Source organism: Lactuca saligna, chromosome 5 (assembly GCF_052625555.1).
Source record: "Lactuca saligna cultivar CGN05327 chromosome 5, ASM5262555v1, whole genome shotgun sequence".
Taxonomy (NCBI): Eukaryota; Viridiplantae; Streptophyta; class Magnoliopsida; order Asterales; family Asteraceae; genus Lactuca; species Lactuca saligna.
The window spans coordinates 72,890,633-72,911,615 of record NC_136421.1 but is presented as its reverse complement, the minus strand read 5'-3'; the positions used below and the strand labels follow the sequence as shown (position 1 = coordinate 72,911,615).

At 33.6% G+C, this 20,983-nt stretch overlaps 2 protein-coding genes across 2 annotated transcripts; both read right to left on the bottom strand.

The window, feature by feature from the left end:
• Positions 1–1,110: 1,110 nt before the first annotated feature.
• On the bottom strand, positions 1,111–3,856 carry LOC145048624 ((E)-beta-farnesene synthase-like). The gene is made up of 7 exons (XM_078997167.1): positions 3,677–3,856; positions 3,288–3,582; positions 2,663–3,044; positions 2,255–2,473; positions 2,026–2,164; positions 1,654–1,902; positions 1,111–1,553 (listed from the first exon to the last, which is right to left on the bottom strand). Exons 1-7 carry the CDS (start codon positions 3,806–3,808, stop codon positions 1,260–1,262), a joined length of 1,710 nt encoding a protein of 569 aa, XP_078853293.1. The 5' UTR covers positions 3,809–3,856; the 3' UTR covers positions 1,111–1,259.
• A 9,209-nt stretch (positions 3,857–13,065) lies between these two features.
• On the bottom strand, positions 13,066–17,415 carry LOC144997886 (O-fucosyltransferase family protein). The gene is made up of 11 exons (XM_078957747.1): positions 17,015–17,415; positions 16,834–16,912; positions 16,651–16,724; positions 16,420–16,508; positions 16,136–16,313; positions 15,895–16,023; positions 15,340–15,482; positions 14,105–14,318; positions 13,830–14,014; positions 13,647–13,742; positions 13,066–13,402 (listed from the first exon to the last, which is right to left on the bottom strand). Exons 1-11 carry the CDS (start codon positions 17,246–17,248, stop codon positions 13,264–13,266), a joined length of 1,560 nt encoding a protein of 519 aa, XP_078813873.1. The 5' UTR covers positions 17,249–17,415; the 3' UTR covers positions 13,066–13,263.
• Positions 17,416–20,983: the final 3,568 nt, after the last annotated feature.

Sequence of the window (20,983 nt, the reverse complement as noted above, 5' to 3'; positions counted from 1 at the left end):
AAATATGATATTTTATTATTTCTGAAACACAAACATTTTAAACATATAAAATATTTTTATCTACCTTTTAAAAAAATTAATTGAATGTACTTGATGCCATATTATTCATATTAACTATTTTAGCATAATTAATTATTAACTAACAGATGTTTTTTAATTTTGTTTTTAAAAGTTGTAGTATTAATTAAGAAATATATTCAAATTTTGATAAAACTAGGTAACTTTTTTAAAATTTAAATATAAAAAAATTATATCAAACCAATATAAAAGCTATCGTATGTAAAGCTAAAAATATGTTTCAATAGAAAACTATAGTTTTATCAAATTTTGAATATATATTTATATTTTATATGTTTATAATCTTAAGGGTTTTTTTCGCAAAATATTTGTAAACTTAAGGGTTTTTTCGCAAAAAATAATTCATAGTAACCTGGAAACTTGGTATTGCAGGTAACAAGGGCAAAACTGACAAAAAAAATGATAAGTTTGCGGTATAAACGAACCAAAAATCTGCCGAAGGGTAAAACCGACATTTTCTGCCAAACTTAAGGCTTTTTATGATATTATCCCATCAATAAACCTTAGATAGCAAAAAATGCTAGGTAATTGATTCTCATTGATTTGATAGTTATAATCCATTATATTTCAAAAAATTTAACGGTTTTAATGTACTAAAAAAATAATATAATGTTTTTTTAATGCTTAGATGAAAACAGATTGGGTTTTTCTAAGATCAAAAAGATTTAAATGAGACTTTGAGAAAATATAATGGTTTTTTTTATACTAAAAAATAATATAATGTTTTTTTAAGAATCAAATGAAAATATATTGGTTTTTTATGGGGTTTTCGTATTAATTTTATAAACTTCTTTTTCTTTGAACCGCAGGACAGTTGAATGTTATAAATTGTAATTAATTTAGCTTACAAATGAGCGTGTTATTATAAAATAATAATAATAATAATAATAATAATAATTAAACACATCATAAGCAAATAAATTGAAAATAGAAAACATGCCACCTATAACAACATATTGTTTTTTACGGTAAGACGATACGATACTTTTAAGTTTTAATAGTAAAAAAAAATTGTAAACTGCTTAAATAAACATTTAAAATAGTTTCTTGGTTTTTTCAACGTTAACCAAAGGTTGCACTCATTTTGGTTACACTAAACTTTTTAAATATCGCCAACATATTTATTTCAAATGCAAGTTGGAATAACAATAGCCAACTAATAGACCATTAAGAACTTAAGCCTAAACACTCATAGAATTTGCCAGAAGCGATTCAATAATATGGATCATTTCCTTTCCGGCATGATTGTAATCGTCACCACGTTTATACAAAACATCACAAACTCGTGCTAGGTTGATTGGAGGCATGAGCAGAGGCCTCGGTATATCAGTTGGCCTTAGGGACTCTTGATTTATAACTTTCCATGAATCTTCGACTTGTATTGAGAATATTTCACGTGTTTGTTCCTCCGAGACACCATATTGCTTCATGTAACATTCAATGCTAGAAGCTACGTGGTTCCTTTCTTGTTCCTCCTATAGCATTGAAACAAATTGCTTCAAATAACCTTATATTGTATATGTATACGTATCCATACATAATTAGTTTAATTTTAATTATGTAAGTTTAACACACCTCGTGGGTAGCAATATCATCCATAAGCCTTAAAATCAAACATGAAGCTTTCACGAGAGGAGGATAGGTGGACACCCATTTGAATGCATCCTCAGTGACCAAATCATCACCATGCACATAACATTTTGCTATGATCATGCCATAAGCACATGTTACCATTGTAACTGACATGTGTTCTTCTACGGTAGGAATGTAGCCCTCTTTTGCCCATTTGGCTTCGATTAGGAGATTTCGAGTGTACTCTTTCACCTGGTTGCCAAACGAGTGAAATGCTAGGTAATTAGATTATTATTCTCATAATGATTTGAATTTGTATACTTAGGAGAAGTATTATTTAATAAAAAGTAATTGATGTTCATATTAATTACATACCATCTCTTTAGTATAGTAACTATGATATGCTTTCCCTTTGGGTTCTAGTAGTTCCTCAGCTTCTTTGTAAACATCCAAAAGTTCTTGATATATGATTTTCATGTACTCAGGAAGTGTATCAATGCAACTTGCCGACCATCTATATATACGTCAAAATGATCAATATGTCGTTTTAAAATATCATGGGAATCTATTGCGTTAACTATAAATAAATGCATATATCACATACCTTTGAACAGCTTGGGTAAAGATCTCAAGCTCTTCATACGTACCATAGTTATCATATGTGTCATCCAATATGATAACAAGATTGCATGTTTTCATTAGAAAGATCCGTGCATCAGAATATTGAGGCTCAAAATAAACTGCCAATATCCAAAAGTAGCCTTCTACCAATCTATCCCGAACATAAGGTAGCTTGTTTTGTAAATCCAAATTCTTCCACCATCTATTTAGACACATAAAAGTCATGAGCTTATGAGAAGAATTAAATGAATCGATTAACAAATTAAGGAGATTGATTAAGTACCCTTCGATCTAATTATCAATATGATTCGTGTACGTAGCCATTATTATCAAGGTGATCAATCTTTACATTAGAAAATTATAGAAGTTGTTAGCATATATATATACGTACTTGCTGATCTGGCTGAGCTCCTTTTTGTGCAAGGATTGAAGTAAATTGAAATCCAACATGGAAAACTTTAGTAAGGCCTCATTATGCGAAGCTTCTTTCTGGTAGATGGGTATGTAACGCAACGCCTCTAGCCTTGGTAACCTTTTGCGAAGAGGTTGTTCAAGTGCTTCTTCTATCTGAATCTTAAGAGATGCGTCCTTACACAGATGATCATTAGCTATGTTTTCAAGTTGTAAAGTCGTAAAACTGAGGGCTTCATCTAAAACTTCTTCGCCTTCCACCCTCATGTATGCAGCTTCATACAAAGAAAGCATGCCTTGAACATCTTTTCTTACAGATTCCATGAAATTTCCCTTGCTATCCATATACTTCTTGAATATTCCTGTAACGTTATATATAAAAGTGTACGTGATTAAATGTTGTACGTTTTCTTGCAGCTGCATTAATTAATTGATTCCGGATAGTATTAGTTCACTAGAAAAGTGAGATGTTCATTGGTGTTCAAAGTTTTTGGATTTTTCTAGATTAGGTTTTTGCAATATTCCACGTGATTTTTGTACACCAACTTTTAATTTATTCATACTGAGTTTTTTTTAGTGAACTAGATTAATTAATAATTAATTACCACTTGAAACATTGAAGCCTTGTTGACGTAGGAGTCTGAACCAAACGGAAGTGCTTTGGAGGTTGCTATCATCAATATTCCAATGATCTCCATATGTAACAAAAATATGGTTTAAGGTTTCCTCGATTTCCTCCTCGAAATGATATGCTACACCGAGTCGTTGTACGACATCAATGAGTTGAATCAGCTTCACATGTTGCATTTGTTCGTTTGAAGCAGTATCGACTACTAGTTGTTTTCTCACTTCCTCTCTCAGTTCTTTAGCTTGTTGCTCCTCCCAAGCTTGATCCTCTCTCTGCATGCAAACATGAAATTAACATTAACAAAAATACGAATAGAATGATTATTCTTGGGACGAGATATTTAATTTCTAGTACTAATATACAGACCTCATTGTAAGTAAGAAACCGATCTCCCCAAATGCTACGATGGAAGTTCACTGTGCTGCGTATAACGGTTTCTTTACTGATGTTAAGATCGGTGACTGAAGAAGAGTAAGAACAAAGAACAGGAGAAGACATAGTGTTGATGTAAGCTGATAAAGTAAAGATTAAGAGCCGAAGCAAGTGATAGCATAAAAGTTGAATGATAGGAAGGAAGGAATGGATTGGGATATTTATATAGGCCATGGCAAGAGATATATCAGATGGTCAACTTCATTCCTTGCACAATCAATGGCTGCTGCGGCAGCTTTCCGGTTTCTTCCACCGTTGAAGTCAAATGTTTCTTTGGTTGGATTTTGCTAAAATAAGAAATTGTATTTAATTTAATTGACATAAAAACAATAATTTTACACATCAGAGCAGCCTTGGTCCTTGGAAGCCATGACTTCCATCATTATTATTATTATTATTATTATTATTATATATATATATATATATATATATATATATATATATATATATATATATATATATATATATATATATATATATATATATATTGGAACGGTAAATTTATGCTACTATTATTACTACATTTAGAATAAGTTATATTATATGTTTGGTTCACATTTTCCCGAAAATTTGCTGTTTAGTCCAAAACATTATGTATAAGAAGTTTTATACTTAGAGTTTTTATATGATTTTTGGTCTATGTTCTAAATAAAATGATTGTAATATATTTCATTTGATTTTTTTGTAATAAAGTAGTTATTTATCTTTATATTGTTGTTATTTTTAAATAGGCCGATTACCTCACATCACCCCTTCCTTGTTATCGTAATACCAATGAACAATCTCACCACCTCAGCCATTCTTGGAATTCACCCAAACACAAAACCTGATAAAAACATAAGGACTTTAGGGTTAATATTCCCGTCCCACCCCTTTCGTGTTACCGGGACACCAACCAACACTACAACAATCGGACCCTGTGGAGACGAAAATTTCAGACCCTATGGAGACGACAAGTCGTCGGCATAGGGTATGGCGACGACAGGTCGTCGGGAAAAAGTCGTCGGCATAGGTCTGTTAGGTCGTCGGCATAGATGATGTCGGTATAGCTAGCTCTATTGCGACGACATGTCGTCGGCACAGATTTTGTCAACAACATTTTCGGGGGGAAAAAATAAAGTTTTATTAAAATCCTATGGCGACGACAAATCGTCGGGATAGCTATGGGGACAACTAGTCGTCTGGACAAGTTGAAGCTATTACGACGCTATGTTGTCGCTACAGGGTTTTATCAGTTAACGGTTATGGACCTATAGCGATGATTAGTCGTCGGGATAGCTACTGGTTGATTTTTTTTAGCTTTACAGGTTTTGTACATTACCATTCCTGCATTTTTAACAAATCCAAAAAACATTGCAGCATATATCAATTGAAATACATTAACTAGGTACCATTGTTCAAATTCAAAACATCAAATTCAAGTTTAATATTACAATAAGTAGTTAACTAATATTGTTTATAATACTAAAAAAACATCAATCATCATTATCATAATCGTCTTCTTCTTCTTCTTCTTCTTCTTCCATCCTTTCGGAAAATTGTTGAGAGCTACTTGCTTGTGTGTTATAGTTGAATAGAAAGTTAGGAAATGGTGGTGGTTGGAAGTTCGGAATACAAGCCGCCAATGATGCATTATATTCTTGCAAATATTCTTGCATTTGTTGTGCATCGAATTGGGATTGAGATTGAGGTTGAGATTGAGACGATTTGGAAGTGGAAGACCGTTCATTTGGAATTAAACCGAAGTTGGCGGCTGGTCTCCTATCCACCCCGCAAGCATGTCCACGTCTCATCTCAAGGGCACGTTCTAAATATTCTTCCTCGTTTACTTCTCCTCCTTCCCCAACCTCGTTTTGCATTTTCTCATATTCATTTTGAATTTTCTCCTAAAATAAAGAAAACAATTAACATACGTTAATTAAAACAAACAACTAAACTTAAACATTCAAAAAATAATAATATTCCATAAACAAGAAACTATAATTAATAATAATATATTTAAACAACATATTCATTTCGTTTATCACTTACCCAATCTTCTTCTGCTTGACTTGTACACCAACCCGAACCTTCTTTGTAGCGCATTTGTCTCCAACCCTCAATATGTTGCGGCTTGATTCCCATTTGTTTCTATAACAAGTGAAAAAACAATAAATATATTTGTACAAATGTTAACAACAATTTTAAATAATACTAATGTATTTTATTACCTCTAAATAACGCCGTTCAGCATAGGGTCTACATCTGTGAGCACTTGTGTGTGGAAGTTTCGACCTAGTAACTTTATTTTTTTTCCGACGTGCGTCTGTATTCCTCGGTCAAAAACAACAAATCAGTCATATCGTTCCAAGCTTGGGCGGTCCAATCATTCGGTGGATGTCTTCTTACCCTTTCCACATTACGATATCCACCAACTCTTTCAAAATGTTTTTTTATCTGATACTTGCGCTCTCAATAAGCTCTTTGCATATCTGCTTGGATACCCGCTCGAAGGGGTTCCCACAAGTTTGTGCCCCGATACCTATTAATATCAAAATAAGTCTACAAAAGAAAAAACATATTTGATTAGTAAAAAAATATTTAATAAGTGTAAAATTCAATACATATAAAATATATTGTATATTTACCTCTAGCTCGGGATATAAATCAGCTTTGTACTTGGTAGGAACACGACGCCAAGTATGATAATGCAACGGTACCTTTGATCCCACAATATTTGAGATCAGTCTGACAAACATTTGCCCGTTGTCCCCTATAAATCGATACGTCCGTCCGGAGATATCAATTCTCAAATCCAAAGGCCTACACTTTTTTTTTTCATACTCATCGTACAAATTTAAGTTTCTCCCTTTGCCACGTACATTCACATTCACATTCTTCACTTGTACTATATTTACATATACAATTGGAAATTTAGAAATTTAAAACTTTAATATATAATAATAATTAAAAATTTCATATAACTTACAAGATTGGCAACCCGATGGTACACCGCGTGCAAACCCGTGTGGAGGTCTATCCCCACCGTCTCCTCTGTGTCCCCTCGCGACTTCTACCATCTGTTTAACAAATATTATAAACATTCAAAAAATATAATAAAACTACAAATAAGCAACATTTCAAAATTTAACAAATATTATAAGCAATCAGGACATATAATAACAATAATATACCGTCAATCAGATTCATCACTAAAACAATATACAAGTACAACATCATCATCACTCTCATAATTTTCATTATTTATTTTTTCATCTGAAGAGTACATATCATCATCGTCATTTTCATCATTAATGAAATCGGCATCGTTTATATTAGGAGCAACATTCCTCCTAGCAACCACACTTGATTCACCAACTTCACCTAAAGTCGTCTGCATAGGTAAGGTGCCTAAGTCGACAACCAAGGTAAAATCAGTTGATTGAGTGTTGTTCGCAACATCTATCTCATTCACAACACCGATACTTGGATGATTCCAAAGTTTTCGATGATGAACCTCTTCCACAACTCTCCAGTTATTGTTTTGAGTGGGATCTTGGAGATAAAATACTTGTTTAGCTTATGTGGCTAAGATGTATTGTTGATCATCAAACCAAGTTTTACCGACATACCATTCATGACTGGTATCAATAAGAATCATATTATTTATAGTCTTTAAACGTCCATTACGTAATGAGGCATTGAACCATTTACCACGAAAGAGTACAACTGATTTATCATATAAATAATGCAACTCTATGATCTCCTCTAATTGACCATAGAATGGTGTACCGTCTTCTCCGAATGTAACAACACCACTATTTTGAGTAGTGCGTCAGAGATCACGACTATTCACGACAAATCGGACACCATTTACTATGCATGCAATGTACGAATATGCACACAACGGACCATATGACAATGCCTTTAATTCGTCAGTACAGTCCGTAGGCACATCTTTTTGGAGACAATAAATTTGTAAGGAAATATAAGATTGTATGTTTAAGTAATAACTTAGTTTTACATTATAAATATATAACATACTTACCTTTTCTTTGAACCATGAAGGAAATTCCTTTTTGAAATCACTTTTAGGCAATTCTAATTTGAATTCACTGAATATGGGACAAAATAATTAGAATAGTTAAAACACTATCAAAAAGGTAGTTAATAGATTAGAAACTTACGATTTGTAGCTTCTCATCTCATCCTCATCGCAATTGTTTAGTACAAACCAATGCAATGATTTTTTGGTCTCGTTACAAAGTTCAGCGATTTTCTTAGCCGACATTGTTCGACATTGTGATGAGAAGACAGAAAATTGCCTTTTTGGAAGGTCGGGATCATCATTTCTATCAGCACGGTTGAATTTAGTTTGCATACCCTCAAGATACATAGAGCAAAATGTCAAAGCTTTTTCTGCAACATAACCCTCTGCTATTGAACCTTCTGGTTTGGCTTTGTTTCTGACATAATTTTTAAGTTTTTTCATATATCTTTCAAAAGGATACATCCATCTCATGTGTACAGGACCTCCAAGAACGGCTTCATCAGGTAAATGAAGAATAAGATGAATCATTATGTCGAAAAATGTTGGAGGATATATCAACTCAAGATTGCATAAGATCTTCACCACTTCTGTTCTGGCATTTCTCATGTCGTTAACATCCAATGACCGTGCACAAATTTTTTTAAAGAATGTACACAGGTCAATGATTGTTCTTGAAACATTTTTTTGGGAGACATGCTCGAACCCCGATAGGTAGCAATCGTTGCATGAGGACGTGATGATCATGAGACTTCAACCTAACCAAATTTGATTCAGTATCATTAACCTTCTTCTTAAAGTTCGATCCAAAACCATCAGGTAGTCTCACTCCTTTAATGAATTGACAGAAACGTTGTCGATCAATTGGTTTGAAAGAGTAAGAAGCATGTGGGAGTATTTCCTTCTTCTTGTTTTCTTCCTTGTTGTGTTTCTTCATCTTCTTGACTTTCTCTTTTGGCCATTGATCTTGTCTAATGCCCATATTTTTCAAGTCAATTCTTGCTTCTTTTTTGTCTTTGCTTTTATCGTTCATCATTGCATTATTCAACACACTCTCATTCACATTCTTTGAAATATGCATAACATCGAAATTGTGTTTTAGGTCGAGGGAAGACCAATACTCAAGCTCAAAGAAGATACTTCGTTTCGTCCAATTTAAGTCTCTCTTTTTTCTTTCAGTGTCACGCTTTCTTTTTTTGCCCCCATAATCAGGATGTTTCCCTGGAATTCGATCAGAGAGACAATTTACTTGCTTTACTATAGTTGCATTACTGAATCTTTTAAGATGCGGTCTTGTCTCAGGTTGACCATCAAACAATAGACTCTCCCTCCAACTATGGTTTATATTCAAGAATCGTCTGTGACCAACATAAGACATCTTGTTGGTCACATAAATGGAAGATGTGTCTTCGTTAAAAGTAGGGAATGCTAAATAACCTTGACCACTCCATCCAGACAGAATACTACGTGCTGGGAAATCATTGATAGTCCATAACAACATCGCAAGCATATTGAATACAGTGTTGGTGTATGCATCTCTCATTTAGACTCCTTCGACCCACAACATTTTCAACTCATCCACCAAAGGCCTCAGGTAAACATCAATGTCCTTTGCGGGTGATCTAGGATCAGGAATCAACAAAGTTAGCATGAAAGAAGACTCTTTCATACATATCCATGGTGGTGTATTGTAGGTAGTCAATATAACCGACCAAATACTATAATTGTTATTAAAGTTGTCGAATGGATTAAAGCCATCAGCAGCTAAACCTAGATGAACATTTCTAGGTTCTTTGGCAAACTCTGGATATCTCTTATCAAATTCTTGCCATGACTTCCCATCTACTGGATGATACATCATACCATTCGTTGAACTTCCAATATTATGCCAAATCATATCTTTAGCTGTGAATCTGTAACTATACATACGTCGAAGTCTTGGAGTCAAAGGAAAGTACCGCAACACTTTTTGTGGTACTCGCTTCCCCTTTGTGGTTGTGTCCACCCATCTACTCTCGTTACAAATCGGGCAATTCTGCATGGAATCATTCTCCTTCCAAAACAAAGCACAATCATATTTGCAAGCATGGATGGACTCATATCCTAACCCTATCTTTCTCAACTTTTCTTAGCTTCATAGTGTGAAGTTGGAATCTTGCTCTTCGGGAAAGCAACTCTTAGCAACTCTAAAAGTTGGTCAAATGAACTATTTTTCCATTTATTGATCACTCTAATATGCAACAACTTTGCCAAAAAGTTTAAAGAAGATATCTCACAATCAGGGTGTAACTTGGTATTGAGCTGCTTAAATAAAGCATCAAATTCTTGGTCCATGCCTCATCCTTCATTATCTGTATTTTCTTCATTTGTATTTTGTTCGCCATAACATCATCAATTACATCAAACATCTCATTATTTGTTGGAATGTTTATTGGAGTCGAATTGTAGCCCAAATCCGAAACAGAATGCTTCTCACTATGATAAATCCATATAGTATACGATTTTAGAAACTCACGATCATGTATATGGGCATAAACCGTACTCAACAACTGTCTATACATATTCACACACTTTATGCACGGACAATGCACTTTGTCTTCAGAGTCAACATGTTTCCTAGCAATCTCCATAAAGTTTTTAAGATCTTCCAAGAATTTTGGGGACGTTCGGAGGAGGTGTGTTTTATGAGTGAGTGTGTGAGAGAGAGAGAGAGAGAGAGAGAGAGAGAGAGAGAGAAAGAGAGAGAGAGAGACCTTTTCTATATTAAATAATAATTTTTTTTCTTTTTTTTAAATAAGGGCAAAACTTCAAAAATGGTCCCTGTAATAGTGAAAAGACAGAAATGCCCTTTACTTAACGGTCAAAAGCTAACGGAGTTAGCGAAAATGACCATTTGTTATAAGTTTTGAAACCACAGGGACCATCTGTGAGATTTTTTGAACTTAGGAACTAAACTTGATATTTTCGGAAACCACAAGGACCATTTTTGAAGTTTTGTCTATTATAAATTTTTGGATATTTTGGATATCTTATATCCATTTTTTTTTTAATTTTCTTTTTTATAACATGTCATTTGGAAATGGAATTTAGAATAATTCATTATATTTGATGAATAAAATAGAAAGGATTTGGGTCACTTACTAGTTTTGATAATCTTAATTCTTTCTTTCTCGCTTTACATTTTTCATTCATGGTGATGCAATTTTAATGTATAAGCATTTTGTAACATCCTAATTTTTCAACCAAAATTTATCATTTTTAAAACATATCTAAAATAACTTAAAAATCTCATTTTCATTTAGATATCATAGTCTTGCATTTATTAAACATAACAAAGAGTTTAACGGAAGTCTAAAAACTTAATTGTTTCTTTGATGTGAGTACAATCACGTTGAAGCCTTCCCACAATCAAAGGAGCCACCTGAAAACATTTTATCAACAATTGTAAGTCACTTCTTAGTGAGTTCCCCAAAATATCATATACAGCAATATACACACAATGCATAGAAAATAATTGCCTTTAGCACAAAGCTAGTCCGCCCCTTGGCCTTTAGTATAAAGTTAGTCCGCCTATTTGAGCTTCGACATAAAATTGGTTTGCCTGAGTATTTTGGCCTCCAACATAAAGTTGGTCCACCCTCAACTCACGACATAATATGTCAACACACATAAACACACACACAAACACACACACACACACACACACACACACACACACACATATATATATATATATATATATATATATATATATATATATATATATATATATATATATATATATAACAGACAGACAAACAATCAGTCTAACACAACAAACAACTGGCTAACTACTCTATCTGTCTATCAACACACTACACACTACAGTATCACTATATCCTAACATACAAAAGATACATATTGTAATATATCGTATAGTGAGAAAACTCATTTGAACAGTCTCGAAACAACTAAGTAGATTGGTTTGCAGATGGCTCAACCAACATGTAACAACCTATAATATACTATACTGGTTACTGACTATTTGAGCATAACATCTAATATTTAGATCCTTCGGTAATCAAAAAATATACATTCATGGATATCAAATATGAATCATCCAGTTAAGCCAGTCGGGAGACAAGACCATTTCAGCATAAGGCTTTTCTAAAATCAAACAACCAGGTCAATGTGTCTAACCTAGACACCTCTCCCGTAAGTAAACAAATCAGTATATTTAATTGAAATCGGTGACTAATCTAGTACTATAACAATGATTATGAATTAGGGTAGAAGACACAAGCTAGAGAGGGTTAGGTTACATCTTAGATGGCAGAAGAAGTTGCTTTATAACTTAGCTACCAAGATGAGATTGTTGAGATGAGAAGTCTAAAAAGTTACGACAATTTTGTAATGCGGAAAACATCGAAAGGATTCAGAAGAGTTTTCCATTCGAATGCTAAACCTTTTCAAAGATATGTGATTTCAGGAGATAGAAGAACGCGGAAGGCAGAAGGGCCCGAAACTCAGTCTGCGGAACAATCTCAACAAATATAAGTTTTACCAAGATGCTTGTTATTATATTTCAGAGCACGTCGAATTTACAAAACTCTTATCTTAGAGAACAAGTTGACCTTGTAGCTGAATCTCATAGAGCCCATAAGCACCGAATCCTAGGACTTTTTAGGTCGACTCCCCAATAAATTTCTCATCTATTGTAACTTTAATTGTGTGCAAGAAGAGTTATTGTGAATGGGGTAGCAATCACCGTTGTATTAGCATTCAAATTAATAAAAGAATCTCTAGCTTGACCGTGGTTGTAGCTTTATTATCAAGTGAGCCACGTAAATCATTGTTTATTGTTCTGTGTTATCTTTGAATTCTACTGTTCAACTGGTGCGGAGCATCTTAGTTCTAATACTAATGTAGCAGTGTAGTAATAATAATAATAATAATAATAATAATAATAATAGTAAAACACTTGAGCTAATAAAATGAAAATAGAAAATATGCCATGCCATCAAAACATAACCACAGCTTGTGTTTACATAAATAAATATAAAAAAGTATAAGGTAAAACTGTAAGAAACGGTAAAAAAAAATTTGTTAAGTGATTAAATAGACATTTAAAATAGTAAGACACTCATTTTGGTTACATTAAACTTTTTATGCTGGCATAAAAATCAACTTCAGTCCCTACATAAAAATACCCAACACATCATAAATCCATATAATGCCTCGTGTACATATTCATTATACCCTATTACATCCATAAAAACAAAATTAAAGAGAATACTACTACAACATAACGAATATCTTTAAAAAAAAAAAATAAAGAATCTATTATTACATGATATACAAATCCTTACAACAATCCCTACATGCTAGCTAGCATCGAACAGTAAGAATGTTAGAATCCATTAATAAGGTATGTTGTGATTTACCTGTGGGACCGGTTTTACATTCGACACATTTACACAAAATGTAGAATGTGGAAATGAAAAGAAATGCATTTTTATGTTATTTTTGTAGTTTTTTTAGAAGCGCATATACATTCAGGATATGGATTTTGGTAAAATGATTCTTCGGCTTTGTACCTTGCTCTTCCTTTAATCCCATCGGGTGCACTCTCTCTTTTCCTTGGACCACCTTGCCTGAAAGTTTTTACACTTGTCAATTATGAGGATAAGGAGGGCATTTACGTCTTTTTGCAAACACAAGCAATTTACAGGCTAATTGACTCAGATCTAACCGAGTCAAGGCATGATTGAGTCAGACCCAACTTTTTACCAAACCCACTAAGAGTAAACAGTCTGAATCAATGGAAGTACGTTGCTATTTCTTGCAAATTTTTATTTAGAAAAAAAAAAAAAAAATGATGAAAATACATGACACGACCTTGTCTGATGCAAGTGCTGAACACGATGTTGCAGTGATACTCCTTCCTTAAGTTGTCCACTTTCCAACTTATCAAATATTTCCACTAGACCTTTCCTGGTAATATCAAAAATCAAAATCCCAATCATTATAAATTATAAGAAAGAAAAAAAATTGGAAAGTTATTTGTTGCATTAATTATACCTGTGAGGAGTAATGGTCTTGCGGTGGCCTAGGAATCTGCGATGGCCTTCAACAGCTCTCGCCATGTTTCCGGAATGTGTTGGAATGAAGACATCGCTCTCAAGAGAAATCATATAATCAAGTGCTGCTGTTTGTGATGCATGATTCGAGTATATTTTCAGCTCTTCTTCACTTGCTATCATTTCCTATCATATTCACACATTCTATATATATATATTTATACTGCTATTTAAGAGTAAAAAGTTAAAAAAAAAAAAAAAAAAAAAAATGTAAACCTTGAATAAGAGGTTTGGGAAACGAGAAGTGAGGTCAGAAAGATGAGTTTTACCACCGTAAATTTCTCCAGCAGCAATATATATAGCTGTTGAAGGAGGATAACCAAGAGCCTCAAGGAAAATTCCAACCTCTTTGGGAGTTAATGGGCATAATCCTGCAATTCTTTGCTCTGTTGAATTTATTTTCTTTACTTTCCAGTGATTTGTATTCTCCCTGATAATCATAATACCACAAATAAAATGATATAGTATAACTGGGTAGATTTTTCAAAGAATCTTTACAAGAAAAAACTGAAAAGTATGATGGTGTAATAGAAATCAATGCAAGTAGGATGCTGGTGATAATATATAAGTAAATGAAGGATTAATCTCGTAAAAAAAACTTTATGTTTTGTGTTTTTTTTTCTGGATTAAATCTCAACTTTATGATTTTCCTGAAAAGGGAACATTTTTTCCGAGAAAACCCACAAAGACTTTTTTTTTTTTTTTTTGGGAAAAAAACCCTCAACCTTCTAACTGGTTACAAAAAAACCCTCGACTTTTTAGGTTTTCCCTAAAAGACCCTCACATTTTATATGTTTTTTTGGGGGTTAATCTCAAAAAAGACCTTATATTTTGTGTTTTTTTTTTTTTTTTTTCGGATTAAACCTCAATTTTAATTTTTGCCTGAAAAAGACCTTGTATTTTTTCATTTTTTCCGAAAAAGCCCTCAACTTTGTATTCTTTTTTCGAAATAAACCCTCAACCTTCTAAATGCTTCCAAATAAACCCTCGACTTTTTTAGTTTTTCTCAAAAAACCTTCACACTTTACACTTTTTTTAGACATAAAAAAATGACTAAAATGGCCAGATCAGAAAAAATGAAAAATTAAAAGGTTTTTTTCGGCAAAAAATAAATTCGAGGTTTAATCCGAAAAAAAAAACACAAAATATAAGTTCTTTTATGAGATTAACCCATAAATGAAAGTACATTCCTATTTTGTTTTTGCATTTAGCCCTAAACTTTTTCCATGTATTCAAGTAAGCATATGTTTTGGATATATTATTAGTTAACAAACTCCCTTGTAGTCATACATAAACTCATTAAAAACACTTTAATTTGGTAACATTAGCTTTCCAAAACACGGAAACCTTACACAAAAACTATATATAATTTAATACTAATAATATATATATATATATATATATATATATATATATATATATATATATATATATATATATATATATCTGACCTCAATAAGCTGAGCTCTTGAGATTCAGCATCAGAAAGGCCATATGTACAACCAGAAAAAGCCAACATATCCTTCTCATATCTGAGATGCAGAGAAATATATCTTCCACTTCCCCCATGCGATCTCAGCCGTTCAATTAGCTTCTGCGTTTGTCACCATCATGTTTGCTCAGGGCCTAATATAAAATAGCAATGTATTTTCATTTATTTTTGTATTATATTTTGAATTTTTTTTCTTATAAGGACATTATACTTTAAAAAACTATATTCAAGTATACAAGTGACAATTGTTTTGTATTTAGATGAGATTGCTATAATTGATGCATGGATGTGATGAAAGAATATGCTGGAAAATATGTTTACAAATGTACTTTCATTAAAACTTATGCAACTTTTCAAACTTGATATATAAGAAATTGTACAAAACTACACATGATTATCATCTAGTTTAGTTTTTTTAATTTTCACCACACAAATTGTTGTCAAGATTACAAAGATAACTTTGTGCCAAAATTATGCATGATGAAATTAAAGTTATACTGTGAAAATCATTTACCTTTCCAAGGGTTTCAATAGAGGGAGAAAATCGAAGAGCATGATAAAGAGCACGACATCGCAATCTCTGAATATCAATAGGTAGATCATTGTTTGCAAGTCTAGAATCTGATTTTGCAACATGAATCACCTGTAGAAAAACTATTGATGCTCTAAAAACTGAAATAAGTGTTGTATACATTCACAAAGTCTGTTTCTTTTTTGGTCTGAATGAACTGTAGAAAGCAATGAAAACTACATACCTGATAATCCATCCATAATTTGGTCATCTCCTCATAGTAACCTAAACCACCCCAAGATGTGAAGTGTTTCCTTGCTCGAGGAACAGAAACCAACTCAGTAGGAAGCTTCTTTATGATTCTCACATCCCCTTTTAAGCTATCAATGAAATGGTCCTCATCAAAGATATCTGAAAATATACTGCACAGCAACAAATTAGGAATGTGTTTCTGTGTGTGTGTGTGAGAGAGAGAGAGAGAGAGGGAAGGAAGGAGGTAGGGAGCAATATTGTAGAACTTAAGGTTACCTTTTGTCTTGCCAAAATGAGCGTTTATCAAGTTCAGGGATAACTAGGGTTGCATTCATCATGCGTGAAACTGCTACCATATCAGCAATCTGTCAAAAAAAGTTGTATGTTTTGTTCATGTTATTGATAGGGAGAGGATAATCATTAAACATTCAGCAAATGAAGGATTTCATGCTGAGTTTTAAATCAATTGTAGTGGAAAAACTCAAAAAAGAGATATCAAATACTCACACCAGTACGCATTTGATTCAGTCCGCCATTGCTTCTTACGGTGATATAATGATTATTATCTCCTCCTTCAATAGCTGAAAATGTAAAAATATACAATGATGAACAAAGAAAGATATCAAAAAAGGTCTGATTATAAGTAATTAATCTTAGGTAAGGAAACAACATCGCAATGAATAATGATACCTTGATATCTAGATGTAGGATGTACACACGGATGTAAACCATCACTAAAAGGGGTTTCCCAAAGTTTTTCACTAGACAGCTGCTTACACAAAAAAAAAACATACGAACAATTTTTTCGTGTATATTTCAATCTCAGCTATGAAATTTTGATAATGATTAGTGCAGAAAACGAAAACGATACCTGTTGTTGAGATACAGAGTCTTGTGATGGCAATCGAAGATTTAGATTTTCTTCATCCTCTAAGATGCTTCTACTATAGAAATTGAATATGAAAATGAACACGATCAAGAGTACAAACAAGCGAAGAATTGTGAATGAGGATGGAGATGATGGTTTCACTGGAAACATTTTACAACAGGATGAAGATATCCCGAAAGAAGACGACGATGAACTCCCTCCTCGACTGGTAACCATTAGCAGTGCTTGCTCACTGAATCAGATCTCCATTCTATCGTCCAACTCCAAGTTTATGCATAGGCTATGCTCTGCGACACTACAATAGGAGCTATTCAAGATTTGAAGGCAATTGTTTTAGCGAAAGGGCGTGTTCCCACAAGTCGGTGATATAATTTTGGGATATATACTTTTTCAGAGCATAAACTCGATTTTTAACTTATAGAATAATTGAAAAGATAATCCGGTAAAACTTATAGCCAACTTAATATCGCGTTAATTCTATAGTATAAAATACTTTTTTTTTTTTTTTTTTTTTTTAAATTTTAATAAAAGAGCATTGTTAAATGTGAATTTATATAAAATAATATTTTTTAAAGTATAAAATAGCTATAGTAATTATGCTTTATTAAAACTAAAATTATAAAACATTAAAAACCTTTTACAAACATACTCACACATCTTTTATATGCATTAATAGGATAAATGATATCTAAATGTTTAGTGGTATCTTTTGATGGTTTTATTGCAATTTCTATAACTAAGTTATAGATTGATTACACAAAATTTTCAAATTTGATGATTTGATCAGAAATTTTTGATGATAAACGATACCTAAGCAAGAGAGTTCTAAGATATAGATGATCAAACATGTCTATTTAAATTTATTATTAACGATCCCTAAATGATAAATCTAGGAATTATATACTAAAATATAATTGATAATCGATATCTATCGGGTTGAATTCAAATGAATGAGATAAATGATACCTAACATTTATTTGTTTTGCAATTTAGATCATAGAATTTGATAATTAATGTTTTTGGAAACTAAAAATGTATTAATTGTTAAAGATTAAATATTAAAAATACTAAATGAATTTTGTTAAAAAAATTTAGATATAAATAATCCACTCCCATAACCATGAATTGTCATTTTCTTTAATGACTTAATAAAATAATAATATTCAATATATACAACTTCAATGAATGAGTTCAGGTCTTGAGAGACAATCCTATGAGAGATGTAAAATTGTAACACCGTAAATTTTCAAAACAAAATTTTCATTTATAAATTGCATAATTCTCATAACAGATTTCTCAAAATCCTCATTTATTTAATTTACAAAAACACATTTTCATAATTATTTAATTAATAATCCATGATCCTCGAACATAACTCCTTCTCTGGTGTGTACAATCAAGTCGGTGCCTTCCCGTGATCCCGGTAAGAACCTGAAACACATAATACATAGCACGGTAAGCACGAAGCTTAGTGTGTTCCCCAAAATATCACGCACATAGAATCAGCCACTCGAGGCTATAGCTCTGTAAGACCCTCTGGTCAAAGTGTCTCAGTGGAAACCTCCAGTCTCACAACTCTGATGGACCCTCTGGTCCTAACTGTATGGACCCTCCGGTCCTAACTCTGTAACTCGGAATAATACACAACATAAATCACAAAGGTATAATGCAGGATATCATGATACACATATAAGCACATAAGACATCTCTATCACACAAAATACCACTCATGGTAAAGTATAGTGAGAAGACTCACCTGGGATGATGAACAACCTCTATAAATGTTGTTGTTACACACCGACCTCTAACTCTGTGCCAAACCCACAATTATCCTAATTAGGAACTAAGCCCAAACTCTCACTCATGAGGTCTAAAGGTAGCCCACTAACCAGACTATCAATGACCTAAACCTATTGGGCCCACCAAGGCCCAATAATAAATGGGCTCTCTCGAGGCCCAACTCTCACATCTAATGGCAAGCCCAACACAAGGGCCCAAAGCACATATATATAATCCTCTGTTCTAAGACTCTATTGCAACAAGCCCAAACTCTAGGCCCAACACTCAAGGCCCAAAATGATACTTTGTCCAAAGGCCCACAATGAGGTTACGTGGGGCGTACCTCTCTTGGTACGTTCGGCATACTCGCGCATGCATGAACTGATCGGGGACACCAACCCAGTACGCTGGGCGTACTGGATCTTATGTTGGGCGTACGCTCAGTTTTACTTAAGTCCACTCCCTAGGTCTTAACCCGTTAAGACCTTAGCTCATTTCTCAGATCTGGACTCCCTAATATCTCTTACTCCATAAAGTCAATGATTTTAAGCCTTTGGATGGCTGATTTGGTCACAAACACATAAAACTCTTACTCTCTTAACTCAAAGTGCTCATATCTCATGCATGGGTTGATTCTCACATTCAATACCTCATCTTTATGGATTCTCTCCACTAAAAACACTTAAAAGGACATATATTAAACTCTAGAGTGCAACAACTCATAAAGCCTCAAGCTTTGGTATCAAAACCCTAAAATGGACTATATCATGCACAACCAAAAAGGATGGAAAAAGCTTTGAGCTTTATACCTTCAAATGAAGCTTCCAACTCAAACATGCTCAGATCCAATGCCTGGACTTCTCACTCCTTCTTCGCCAAGGTTCCTTCTTTACTCCAAGATCACACAAAATCACTTAAGGCTCTCAAATGCACTCACAAGCTTCATGAACGAAAGGGTTAGGGTTTTAGAGGGTTTTTTGACTGAGGATGGTGGCCAGGAATGAGGCCATCTTATTCTTTATATAGGGACACATCCAAAGTTAGGGTTTCCACTTTGTGCCTAGTACGCCCAGCGTACCCTCTGGTACACCCAACATACTAGGTGGCTCCACTTAAAAATCACGCTCATAAGTACGCTAAGCGTACACATATGTACGCCCGGCGTACTCAACTGCCACCTTTCTCAAATAAGGGACTTATCATGCCACAACTTCAAACTTTCAACGCTTCCTCGATGTAACCTTGATTACCATGAACCTCATACCTACAGAAAGGTGACGAGATGCCCTACGCTTCTAGCAACTCGTCGCAACCCCGAGACCTCCTCATGCCAGGTATGTAGCCCACAAACCCTAATCATAGAGGATCCGAAATAGGATGTTACAGAAAATATATGCATTTAAATGTCCTAATCCTAAACAACTTGCTTTGAGCAATAGACCTAAATATGATACCTAGTAAATGCATCATTGTAATGCTTAAGATGTTTCTAACATCACACTAGGAATAGTTATTCCTGACTTTCAGGAAGTCTTGGATAATTTGGATATATGTCTGATGATATAACACGTTAAGCAGTATTCCAATAAATACAGTGATTTTTTAAACCAATTTAAACAATGGAATAATGCAGGGCTGAAAAGAGTCACTTTTTGTGTAACACCCATAAAATTTAATCCAAATTTAAACTTTCCAAACATTTTAAAAACCAATAGTTACTACAAATTTGTTTCCAAAATAGTCTTTATCAGAGTTTTTCCCAGAATACATAACAAAATGTGAGGAGAGGTACGATCACGCCTTTGCCTTGCCTCGATCCCCTGATGTACCTGAAACAATAAACTGAAACTGTAAGCCCGAAAGCTTAGTGAGTTCCCCCAAATACCCATACTCACAAATATGCATATTATCATAAACACAGTATACAATGGGTCCAATCAACCTTTGGGTTGGAATACCCAAGGCCCTCAACCAACAGGTTGGAATGCCAGCACGCTATGGGTCCAATCATCCTCGGGATGGAATACCCCAGGCCCTCAACCAATAGGTTAGAATTCCCCGGTCTATTGGTCTCCACACAAAGCAAATCAAATAGACATGTCCACGTATAACAGATAATCACATAACAGTCTACAGATAATATTGATCTAACAGATCCTACCACATAACTCA